The 12,347-nt window shown below is 34.1% G+C and overlaps 1 protein-coding gene across 3 annotated transcripts in view; it reads left to right on the top strand.

The window, feature by feature from the left end:
- The window catches only part of LOC111055014 (loricrin-like), a 43,653-nt gene that overhangs the window by 14,955 nt on the left and 16,351 nt on the right, over window positions 1-12,347 (top strand). For all 3 annotated transcript variants that reach the window (XM_039433615.1, XM_022342156.2, XM_039433616.1), the window contains exon 2: window positions 58-130. In XM_039433615.1, coding sequence (XP_039289549.1) covers window positions 58-130 — 73 coding nt within the window. The remainder of the gene's footprint in view (window positions 1-57; window positions 131-12,347) is intronic.

Below are 12,347 nucleotides of genomic sequence, written 5' to 3'. Positions count from 1 at the left end.
TTGAAATACGTTCTCTATCTTTCTATCAAACAATAATACATTGTTCATTTTTTTCAGACGGTTGTCCTGACGATACCATGCGTTCTGGCGTTATTATTACAAGCAGTCTTTGCTGAACCTCCGGCACCAAGTGAGTATACAACTCAAAAATTTGGATTACAAAAATTATTACTTCTGGTAAAATATAATTCTCTCAAGTAATTTGAGAAATTTGATTGTATGGTAAGAGTTGGTAAGGTGGTATTTCTCCATAATTGAAATAATAAGACGTTGATATTGTCAATAACACTATATTTGTTCAAAATCAAACTAAAGTAGTTCAAGAACTATCAGTAGAGTCCAAAATAATTCAGGAACATTTTCAGATGAGGTAAACTTTAATCCTCTGTCGCCTAGGTATTTTTTATTGGTGAGCCTATCTTCATTTGTAGCATTTTACAAGTATAAATTTCTTACTTATTCCTTCAGAGCTCTTATTAGCATTCATTGTTTTCCATGGCCAAAGTCATTGTCTTTATACTTATCCACGTGTGGAGCATCAACCAAACAATCGTAACTTAAATATTATTATCTCACATTCTCCAGAATTTACTGCTGTTCTACACTCGCATATTGATAAAACAGTTGGAATTTGTTTGTATTTATGACCAAGAGAATGGAGACAAGGCCTCCAAAGTACTTACTGTTCACTCGAACCTTATTTAACTGGGTATGAAGCAAATATTATCTAGTGGAATTACCAAAGTGTAAATTACAACTAATCAACGCTATTTTCTAAATATTTAACTATTTTCTCGTAACTTCATGAAAGGTTTTAGATTAGGTGGTGTCCTGGATGTTCTAAATAGATAACACTTATCTAATCTAATAAGTTAGTTCAAGCCTAAAAGGAACTGGTAGAACAGACCAACTCCATTCCAGACTACACTGTAGGGGTTTTATCTTAGAATGATAGGATTCAACCAATTCATTCATGTATTACTAATCATCTATGCTTCAATGCTGGAGCATACTAGATCAGTAGATCAATCAAACCGAAATAGATAGTCATTTGAATAAGATTAAACTTTTTCAAATACATAAATATACAATCCAATCTCTTTGCATTTGGGGTAATGGCTTACATTAATTAATTCTAGTCATAAAATTAAATGGAAAACCTGTCAATTAAAAAAAAAACTTGAATACTTGAGAAAAAGTACTATCAATATAAACTCACTACTCGCTATAGTATATTGGTTTTTCACGCATCTGTACTAAAAGCAGTGATCCTTACAGTGAAAATTTATTCAGCATGAGTTTCCATGGGATTAAACCCCTGTGAGCCCTTTGAAGCGAGTATGAATAGTCAGGTTAGAGCTCATGTGAATGATATTCTTATTGTACAGGACACATTCACTGAAACAGATATGTGGGGATCTGCTTTTAAAGTGACCTCAGTAATATTCTTTTTAGTTCGTTGAACCTCTATAGATTCCTGTCAGCAATACTGATATTTTGATATTTTGAATAGTATAAGGGGTTGAAAGATAATAATATTAAGCTTTTATTGGTGGGGAGACCCCGATGAAAGATCCACCTCGCCTGAGTACTCTCAAGATACTCATATGGGGGAATGCGGCTTTGAAGTGATCTCAGTACCCAATATTTTTACTAGGTTGTTGAACCTCTATAGATTTCTGTCAGCTATACTGATATTGTGATAATAGTATTAGGGGTTAAATATTAATATTGAAGGATAATAATATTGAGCTTTTATTGGTGGGGAGTCCCTGACGGAAGTTCCACCTCGTCTGAGTACCCTCAAGATACTCATATGGGGGAATGGGCCTTTCGAGTGATCTCAGTACCCAATATTCTTACTAGTTTGTTGAACCTCTATAGATTTCTCCCAGCTACAATGTTGCAAGTTGATAACATTCCAGATTCGTACCTAATAAGAAATCACATTAATGCTCATATCGCCGGTGAACGGTAATAAACATTACCATCCAAAGACACCTAGAAGCAAATCATGATTTCTAAACGAGATGCTGCAACTAGTTTTCACTGATGAAGCTCCACTTAGAACCCGGCCAGTCGTGATCATGACTGCTTTATCAATAAATCCGATACGTGATCGTTCTTTATCGGCTTCGAAACAAGTCTTTTCCCTCATGAAGCGAGAAAGTAACGACTTATTACTTTCACACGCACTGGGAAATTTGGTACATACGCGGAGCGGACTCGATCATCTCGGTGTTTTTTTTTATTTCTAGCGGTAGGATCGACGCCATTATCAGGAGCTTGACTTTCTCCCAGTGTCCAGAGGGACATCAGTAAATCTTTGTAACGGTATCTGCAGGGCTACAGAGCAGCGACATTTAACAGCCTGCTTGTGTCATAATAAAAATGGAACCGGAACAGTCGGGTGTATAATTTTCATCCATTAAAAAACTGGCAACTTCTAGACTTCACCCACACAACGTAATAATCGAAAAGTCATTGAGATTATGGAGGAAAAGTGTATGACTCTCATGTACAAACTGAAAGAAAGTTGTTGTTCTGTGCAAATGTTGTTGACCAGGTCTTCTCCGCTGTGAAACTGGCGTGTTGTCAGTTTGACAAGAAGCTAAACCAGCAAAAAAGTACTAAAAATAACAAGATATTATTGAAGCGGTTGAGATACTACCAGAGACAAGAAATATAGTATTATTATAATATATAGTATAGTATATACAGAGTGGGTAAAAAGTCCGAGAATAGCTTAATATCTCATACACAAAGGTCATTTGACAGTGGGTATGATTAGGGATCCTGCTCAAATTGAAGATACTACTTTATTATGACTTCAAAAATCTGGTCCGCCATCTTGGAACCGTCATATTGAATACAACTTTATTTTATTAAATAGGAAGGTGGTCATGCGATACATGATTTCGATACGAAATTTCAAGAAAAAATGAATGGCGAAAACCGTATATCGATATCTCAAACCGTTCAGAAGATATTCGTATTATTAATCAATATCAGGCATATCAGATATGAAATACATAAGTGGTATTGATTAATAATGTGAATATCTTCTGAACGGTTCGAGATATCGATTTGCGGTTTTCACCATTCATTTTTTATTGAAATTTTGTATCGAAATCATGTATCGCATAACAACCTTCTCATTTAAAAACATAAAGTTGCATTCAATATTGCGGATCCAAGATGGCGGACCAGATTTTTGAAATCATAGTAAAGTAGTATTTTCAATTTGAGAGAAATCACAAATCACACCCACCTAGGAATCACAATCTTTTCTGAGATACTAAGCCGTTCTCATACTTTTTTCTCTCCTTTCTGCTTTGAATAGTATTGATTAATAATATGAATATCTTCTGAACGGTTTGAGATATCGATTTGCGGTTTTCACCATTCATTTTTTCTTGAAATTTTGTATCGAAATCATGTATCGCATAACAACCTTCCCATTTAAAAAAATAAAGTTGCATTCAATATTGCGGATCCAAGAAGGCGGACCAGATTTTTGAAGTTATAGTGAAGTAGTATTTTCAATTTGAGAGGGATCACAAATCACACCCACCATCAAATTACCTTTGTGTATGAGATATTAAGCCGTTCTCGGACTTTTCACCCACTCTGTATAAGTTACTATATTGAATATAGTATATTTGGAGGGCAACTCTTATGCTTATCCCTTATCTATGATACTACTGAGCTTTACTTTAATCAAATTCATTCCAAACTGTCACCAATCCTTTCAAATAACACTAATGCTCCCGTTCCAACCAATGCTGACATTAATTGAAGTGAACGTCACTATAAATATAGTAGGCCTACACTTCCTCTTGAGATTCACTCCAAACTGACACCAACTCCTATGTATAACAACAATGCTCCCCGTTCCAACCAATGCTGAACGTTTCAAGTGGATCTTGCTACACTAGGCACACTTCCTCTGTACTGGGTCTCACTTTACACTGACAACATTGGTTGGATGGGTAGCGGTGATGTTAAGCTATAAGGGGTGCTGACAGTAGAAAGTGAATTGATTGAGGAACTTGGTACACACCAGCGTAACCTGTTTACGTATTTAATTGCAGCACATCTCAAGGACAATAATAATTTCTCTTGAGACAAGAATTGTTGGGATGCCATTTCTCTAAACTGATTAGTAAGGTCGGTCGTGTTGTGTGAAGTGTACCATGATCAAGTCATAGTGATGGGAACAAGCTGATCACCAAATGCAGTTTACATGAGGCTAACCTTGTCCAACCCGTCTTGCCAAGTTTCTCAAGGTCTTCTTCGTCTCAACCTTTGAACTTTCCTCTGGAAAACTTTTTCTTTCCTTGACCGTGGCCGTTGTAGACTCAAAGGTCAACACATGAAAACAGAAACTTTCTATTTTAATTCGGTGCAAAAAGCGATGGAATCGAAGCGGGTGCCGGTGCGGTGCATATGTAATTAGTTTGACTGACATGGAACCGGTTCCACATGTTATCTCAACGTTTCTTTGTCGAGTTTCTCGACAGAATGATAATCGTGGAAATAAATTGGTGGTGTACGTGTAGTTTGAAGGAAAGGTGTTCAAATTGGCGAAATTATGGTGAAAGTGATTGAAAAAGTTGGGCTGATTATTCATTGTGAGAATGTTAACCATTGAAAAAATCTGTGAAAACGTTGTTTTCTGGACAGGAGACTGGTTATAATTCCTACCCTCGTTGATGATAATGCATATATGAGGTTCATTACTACTTACTCTACTATGTAACCTGTTGAAAATATGCTTATCCTTATCTGGTTATAAACCATTGCCGTCTCTATGTCCAGGGTTGAAACTAATGGAACAAAAATTGTTACTCCAAGACAAATTCTACGGAGAAAATCAAAGAGACCACTGAAACAACAGAAGCCTTTTAAAATTCCTCTGTAATTGATTCAGTAAATCAAGGGGCGGAAAAGATACTGCTTTCAATTAAAAAGGTAGCCGACAAAAATGGGGTGAATTTTGATAAGAGGTTTTGGGTTGGGCAATGTATAGAGATGGCAATGTATGAACCCAACCCTCGTTGATGATAATATGAGATATATTACTACCCACTCTACTATGTATCCTGTTGAAGAATCTGCTTATCCTTCTCTTCTATAATTCCATATTATTATTTTGTCCCCAATACATTTTAACATCAATTTGATAAAAATAAGAACCTGATAAACAATGTTCAAGGGTTGTAATTTCACTGAATTGGAGAATATTGAGAGACATATAAAAATAAGCATTATGTACACTTTAACATCAACCTGATAAACAATGTTCAAGGGTTGTAATTTCACTGAATTGGAGAATATTGAGAGACATATAGTTGAGAGTATCATGTGAGAATCGAGTTATAAACAATATTTAATAGAGGGTTTGAATGGATTGAAATATACAATGATTAGGTCTGTATGTTTCAATGAATAAAATAAGTATTATAAAACTCTAGTATTCAGATAAATGAATGAATACTGAAGTAGCATAGCAAACTTACTACCAGAGAAAACTACTATAATACTGCTGTATTCCAGTGAAATTGGAGATTTTCAATTCAATTCAATTCAATTTTTATTTCACCAAAAAACACAAAAAACAATAGAAAGTTGTGACAGTTAAAATAAAAACAATAATTTAGTATTCTAAATAAATATTTCAACTACCTGTAGAATACGGCCGGAGGTGAAGAACTACTGGCATAAGTGAAACACTTGTTCGCCAGTAGGAGTAGAGACTTAACTATTTCTAAATCTTAAGCTAATAATTTAAAATGGAATTTTTAGGTAGGAGATGATTTTTTTGAAAATTTCTTAGTCTTTTTCATTCAATAAGAGATAAATCACTTACTAGCTTATTATGATAATGGAACGAAGATACTATACATTCAAAATTGCCTAGCCTTTTCAGACTCAATCCCTTGCCTTTTGGAACATAATTAGAACGTTAAGTTTATTCAATTCTCATTATCGTCATCATCATGCCACCCCATATTATCATCATCATACCACCACTTATTATCATCATCATCATCATCATAATGCCACCCCTTATTATCTTCATCATTATCATCATCATCATCATCATCATCATCATCATCATCATCATCATCATCATCATCATCATCATCATTCAATTCTATATCATCATGATCATCATTCCATATCATCATCATTATCCATAGGCCTACGTGGTTGCTCAACGAAAGTTAGTAGGTTTCTGATTGTTTGGATTAAGACAAGAAGAAACTAGTGAGAGTCATCTTTAGTCATCTTTAGTGTGATACTTTCATTATTGAATTAGGTTGGATTAAAACTGAAACTAGCTACAGCACTTGTACCGGTTCTAGGTTGCGGAATGTTTTCAACTCGTTAATAGTGAGTTTTAGTTGCTGAAACGATTTCCTTGACAGAAAGAAATCAGTGAGATCAAAAGTGAAATATTGGGGTACCGTACTTGACACGAGGAAAAAGATTCAAGTTTCTAATGCAACATAACTTGTTTACCAATCAATGAATTTTGGGCACACTTTATAACTTATATCTCTCAAAGCTAAGTATTATTATTAGTCTAGTTAAGCCCTGCACACACACATCAATTTTTGTTCGTACGATATTTTGCCGTCCTTATGAATTCTGTCAGATTAAACGGAACTTGACAAACATAATCTGTTTAATCTAATAGAATTTATAAGGACGGTAAAAAATCGTACGTCTAAAAATCGTACGTCTAAAAATCGTACGTCTAAAAATCGTACGTCTAAAAATCGATGTGTGTGTACACATATAAATACCTTAAATACCTTAAGCCCCACATACACACATAGATTTTTGTTGGTACGATATTTTGCCGTCCTTATGAATACTGTCAGATTAAACGGAACTTGAGGAGCATCATCTGTTTAAAATTATCTGTTTAACCTGATAGAATTCATAAGGACGGCAAAATGTCGTACGAACAAAAATCGATATTTGTGTGTACGGGGCTTTACAAACACATTGCATTTTGAACGTACGATTTTCTGTCGTCCTTATAAATTCTACAAGATTGAATGCAGCTTGGTAACACTTGTGCCTGCACTTTTTAAAAGATAATAGATAAGATAATTTTGAATAAAATTTAGAATTTAGAAATAGGCCGGCACATCTAGAAAATACCTGAGTCTATACCTAATTCATGCAGGTGAACGGGCTAGAGTCAAGAAAACTTCAATTAATCTTGCCATGCCTGATTTAATAGGTTTATACTATAGAATAACACTACAATTTGAAATAATAGAAAAATACAAACAGTTTCAATAAACATTGGCAGCTAAAATCGAACAACAGAAACAACAATATCATGTTACTTTGTTGACATTCTTCATCTGATTCGGGGGCGCATTACTATCCCCGTTTAGATAGCAATACGTCACAAAACCAAACAATATCAGTCATCAAATAACAAATAATTAACTTCAACATAAAATTACTCTAGAAAGAAAAAAACCCGTTGAACCCAAATTTCGTCGATAGTAACCCATATAACCCATTTCATAATAATTTTGAATCCCCACTTTTGATTGATATTCTCGAATGAACCTTTGTTTCACTACACTGCACTTTCGTGGTTTGTACGTTGCTTTATCGTCGGGGTTACAGTACCTTGTTTTGGCGGTGAGCTTTTACCGGTGAATTTGGCTTGACGGCGACGTCCTCTTACGTCCCTAGACCTGTCGTCTGAACGGGTGTCTTGAAGCGGTTTTACATAAAGTTGCGGAACCAAAGGGGTGGTAGTACAAGAAGTTGGTTTGGGGACACACATGAACCGCTGTAAATAAATGTATTACAGCATTAATTTCTAACTCTTCCTACAATTCATCAAAAGCTAAAACAGGAGTTTATTCTGTTATTTAATTTAGATTTTATCTTGACGTTCTGATTTCATTCTCAAAATTTAACAGATTTAAAACAAATTTACTTGCCAGAGTGTCATTGAAATACAATGTAACCTTATGAAAACATCCGTAATAATTAATATAATGCGTTTAGAAAATGAATACTTCATTAATTATGATGTTAACTTATATGATATTTTTCGTTTGGATTGCGAAATCAAATACAATTTTTCATATAGTAGCTCGGCTAGTATTGTTGGAAACTTGTGCGCTAGCCAACATTTATTTTATTTATTATTTATGAACTTTAGGACGCAATCCAAGTGTAAATAACGGGCATTCGCCCAAAATGCTCAGAACCTTAATTAAAAAGGAACATTCATTAACATTAATTTCCTGGAAAAGAAAACTTTCTTCTTCGTCTATTAAGATTTCTATCATAAAAAATTACTAAATCATTCGAAAGCCTTAAGACATAAGAAAACAGAGTCTGAAAAATATAAATTATAAAATGTCATAAACTCAATATGAACAATTCTTAAAAGTTTCATTTCAATTTAAAGGCTATCTTCCTGACTTTCAGCAATACTCTACGATAATATATCTCCAGGAACAATAACTCAAATGTAACGTAACTGAAAACTTTCTATACTTCTGTAGAAAAAAATTATAAGTATCTTCCATCACTAATAAAATCAAAAGGATTATTCTCAATCAATATTATTAACTTGAAAAATAACAGGCTTAATTAATTCAATACTCTTATGGAAGTTTCAATCAATTAAATTATTTTAACCTTATTTTACGTACCTTAGCGGTTATTTGAAGAAACAATTATTCGTACATGATGAAGAAACACAATTAAACCTTTCAGGACATGGCACTACCAGAAAATTTAAACTTTAATAAAAAATAAAACTAGCTCCTACATTAACTTATTATAGACTTGTAAACCTGCCCAAAAAAGGGCGAAACATAGTGACTACATCTTTACTCTCGTAGTGCTCCTAGCAAAGTGTCCTCCGAAACGTAATCTGGTCTGTCGGCTGGGGAATCTCCACTACTGTATTTAGAAACAGGTCTCCTATTGGGCGAATGGAATCAAATTTGACCAATCGTCGCGTGGCTTCTACAGCCTTTGGACCAAATAGTAACTGCAAAATCGGTAGTTTGTTATAATTTCAATGCTTGCTGTTTTCCAACTTATCGCATTTTATGTCGCGACAAGAAGGCTAAGTTTTAGAGATAATTCCATAATCTACATTCCTCGACGACTCGGAGCCACAATTTTAAATATCTATCATGGGAAACTCGAAGTCATGGCCGTTTAATAGAGAGAGAAAATAATTTATTTCGCTAACTCACTTACAATAATGGCTCTAGTCTATTGCGTATTAAATTTACTATTATAACTTGGGAAAAGGCCTGAATTAAAGAGAGTGCCCGGCACACACTTGATACACATCATATGTTTGTCAAGTTATGTTTAATTTGATAGGATTTATAAGGACGAAAAAGAATCGTTTAAACATAGATGTTTGCGTAACTAGATTACCGTATGCTGTTCTAATATCAAAGATTCATTTACTTGAGTGTAACCACTGCCTTCGTAAACAAAGCCATAGTGCATGACAGGTGGTTGATGGTAACGTCAGCACAGGTAGGGCTCCTACACCAATAAAAACACTAGCTGATATAGATCAGCTGAAATCAACAAATTTTTATTGGTGTATGAGCCCTACCTGTGCTGACGTCACCAGAATTCACTATGCCTTTGTTTACGGAGGTAGTGGTGTAACACACACTATGATTGTAAAATACACATTTCATGAACTGTAATCTGTAATATAATAAAGAAAAGAACTGGCTTTTTCTCGTACTGGATGGGAAATTCACGAATGACGCATCTTCACGTCTGAACAACTATACTGAACTGAATAACTTGAAATTTTGCATATATATTCTTAATCAACCGAGGATTATTATATGCCTAATTTAAATTCTTTAAGAATTCTGTACGTCAAGTTTTCAGTTTGTGAATCTTTTTTATTAGAGCCTTGTGGAACACGGGCTACCTGCTAGATTATTATGAAGAGTGTTGAGGGATGCCTAACCTACCCCTGAAATCATTGCGTTTCTTTTGCCACTGCGAACAGTTTATTCTACTATAACATATTCCAACTCTCTTCTATAGTCTGTGATTTTGGGTGTAGACGGAACCAGGCTTATTCTAGGAGTGGAATATAATAATTAAATTTTAATATAACTATACTCCCAGCTCTCTTCTATAGTTATCAACTATCTTTTTTTTAGTTATCAAAATTGAGTGACTGTCTCGTTCATATTATTATGTACAATAGTGTAGAGCTTCAACCACAACTGTTAAGCCACTGAAGTTCTTTTTTCCATCATGATACTGTTTCTATATAATAATTGCATTGAAAAAATATTTGTAAAACATGTCAATGTTGTGGATAAATTTAAATTTCAAAAAATAGTCTGCGCTTTCGCGTATAGACTGAACTAGGCTTTTTCTAAAAGTGAAATATGTTTATCCCTTGCATTTTCCAGGTGAAATGAAAGAGATTTTCTCAGTTTCACATAATTTCATGGAAACATTATATGTGGAACCGACATGATCTCTTTTATTCCACCTTATCTATACTATAATAAAGGAAAGAACTGGCTTATACACGTACAGGATAGTAAAATTATGTTTGACGCATCACTTCTGAACTCCTGGACTGATTAACTTGGAATTTTGCTTATCGATTCTTAATTAACCAAGGATGGTTATAGGCCTATTTTTAATTCTTTGAAATTTAAGTACGTCAAGTTTTCATTTTGTCAAGTTTTAAAATAGTCCCTGGCGGAGCTCGGGTTATCTGCTGGTCATAGATAAATCCCATAACATCTCAGTCCATAGTGTGAACTTTGCATTTCTTCTATCTCTGTTGTTCCACAATCTAGAATACAACTTGAAATTTAATTACGTTTGTAGCATGAATATCAATGTTGTGGAAGTTTTCCATGATTGGAGAGACTTGAAATGTTGTCAAAAATCCACTTTATTCAAATAAAAAAAAAATATTTTACAGGAGCATGCTTTCGTGTGTGCTCGATTAAAATAAAGCGGATTTTTGACAACATTTCAAGTCTCTTCAACTTGAAATTTGATATGAATGGAATATTTAGCTTGATCCAACTTTCCGTTTCACATTCAAATATATTCCTTCGCTCACACAATCTAGCTATCTCTGTCACACAATACTCATCTACTACTTTCAGTTTTCTTGAGTAATGATTACTGAAATTGATGTCAGTATCATCCTCAGACTCTCATTACTAGAGTTGTAGATCACTCGAAGATTAGCGACATTCTCCAAACGCAATAGAAGAAAGTTATTGTCATTCATATCTTGCAGTTTCTCTATTGTTTGGTCCCACTGTCATGGAGCACTCAGCAATTAATAATGCCTTTTATTACTTTGAAGATGACATACCTGTGAATCATGTGGTTATAAGGTTGCGAATATTACCCAGGGTGCGAAGCACTTAATGGCAGTGAAGAAACATAGCAGAACAACGTTGCCGATCCACTGTCTTGTCAATGCCTTCTATAGACGGAAGCTGATACAGGTTTATTGATGTAATATTAACTGGTCATTCTCTTTTAAAATAATCAATTTTAGTTTATTAAACAAGAAATTATATCTTTCAATAATTACATAATGATTTTTCAAGATTAAGATGGAATAATTTTGTTTATTTATTATAAAATCTACATTGTTAAAAGACGATCTGGCAACAAAGCAAATCGAGAAAGAGATAGCGCTATCTGCTTTGTTGAATGATAGATAAGGATAACAACCCCATTAACTTAAGATAGATAAAATAATAAATATCCACAACTAAGTTTACTTGAAATATTATGTTTATGATAATTATCAGTCTATTCTGATAGATAATACTGTATTGATCAAACAAATATTCAATCATAAAATTCAACACTTGATAACTTGAAATGAGCAAAAACATCCACTGTTTTGTCAGCTGTGCTGAATAATAAGTTCTATTTTTCTGGCTCTAAATTTTGTAAAATTACGTGAAAATGTTTCAATTAGTGATTTGAGTCTATATATATAAAAGCGAAATGGCACTCACTCACTGACTGACTGACTGACTGACTCACTCACTCACTCACTCACTCGCATAACTAAAAATCTACCGGACCAAAAACGTTCAAATTTGGTAGGTATGTTCAGTTGGCCCTTTAGAGGCGCACTAAGAAATCTTTCGGCAATATTTTAACTCTAAGGGTTGTTTTTAAGGGTTTCAAGTTCGTCTTTTAGCATGTATATTCTTCTTCTCCCAATCTCTTAATTATAATTGAAATTTCCATATCATTTGTTACTATAGAACTATAATCTAGATAGAGTACCTCTTCGA

Source organism: Nilaparvata lugens, chromosome 7 (assembly GCF_014356525.2).
Source record: "Nilaparvata lugens isolate BPH chromosome 7, ASM1435652v1, whole genome shotgun sequence".
Lineage (NCBI taxonomy): Eukaryota > Metazoa > Arthropoda > Insecta > Hemiptera > Delphacidae > Nilaparvata > Nilaparvata lugens.
The sequence above is the reverse complement of the archived record's forward strand: the minus strand, read 5'-3'. Positions and strand labels throughout refer to the sequence as shown.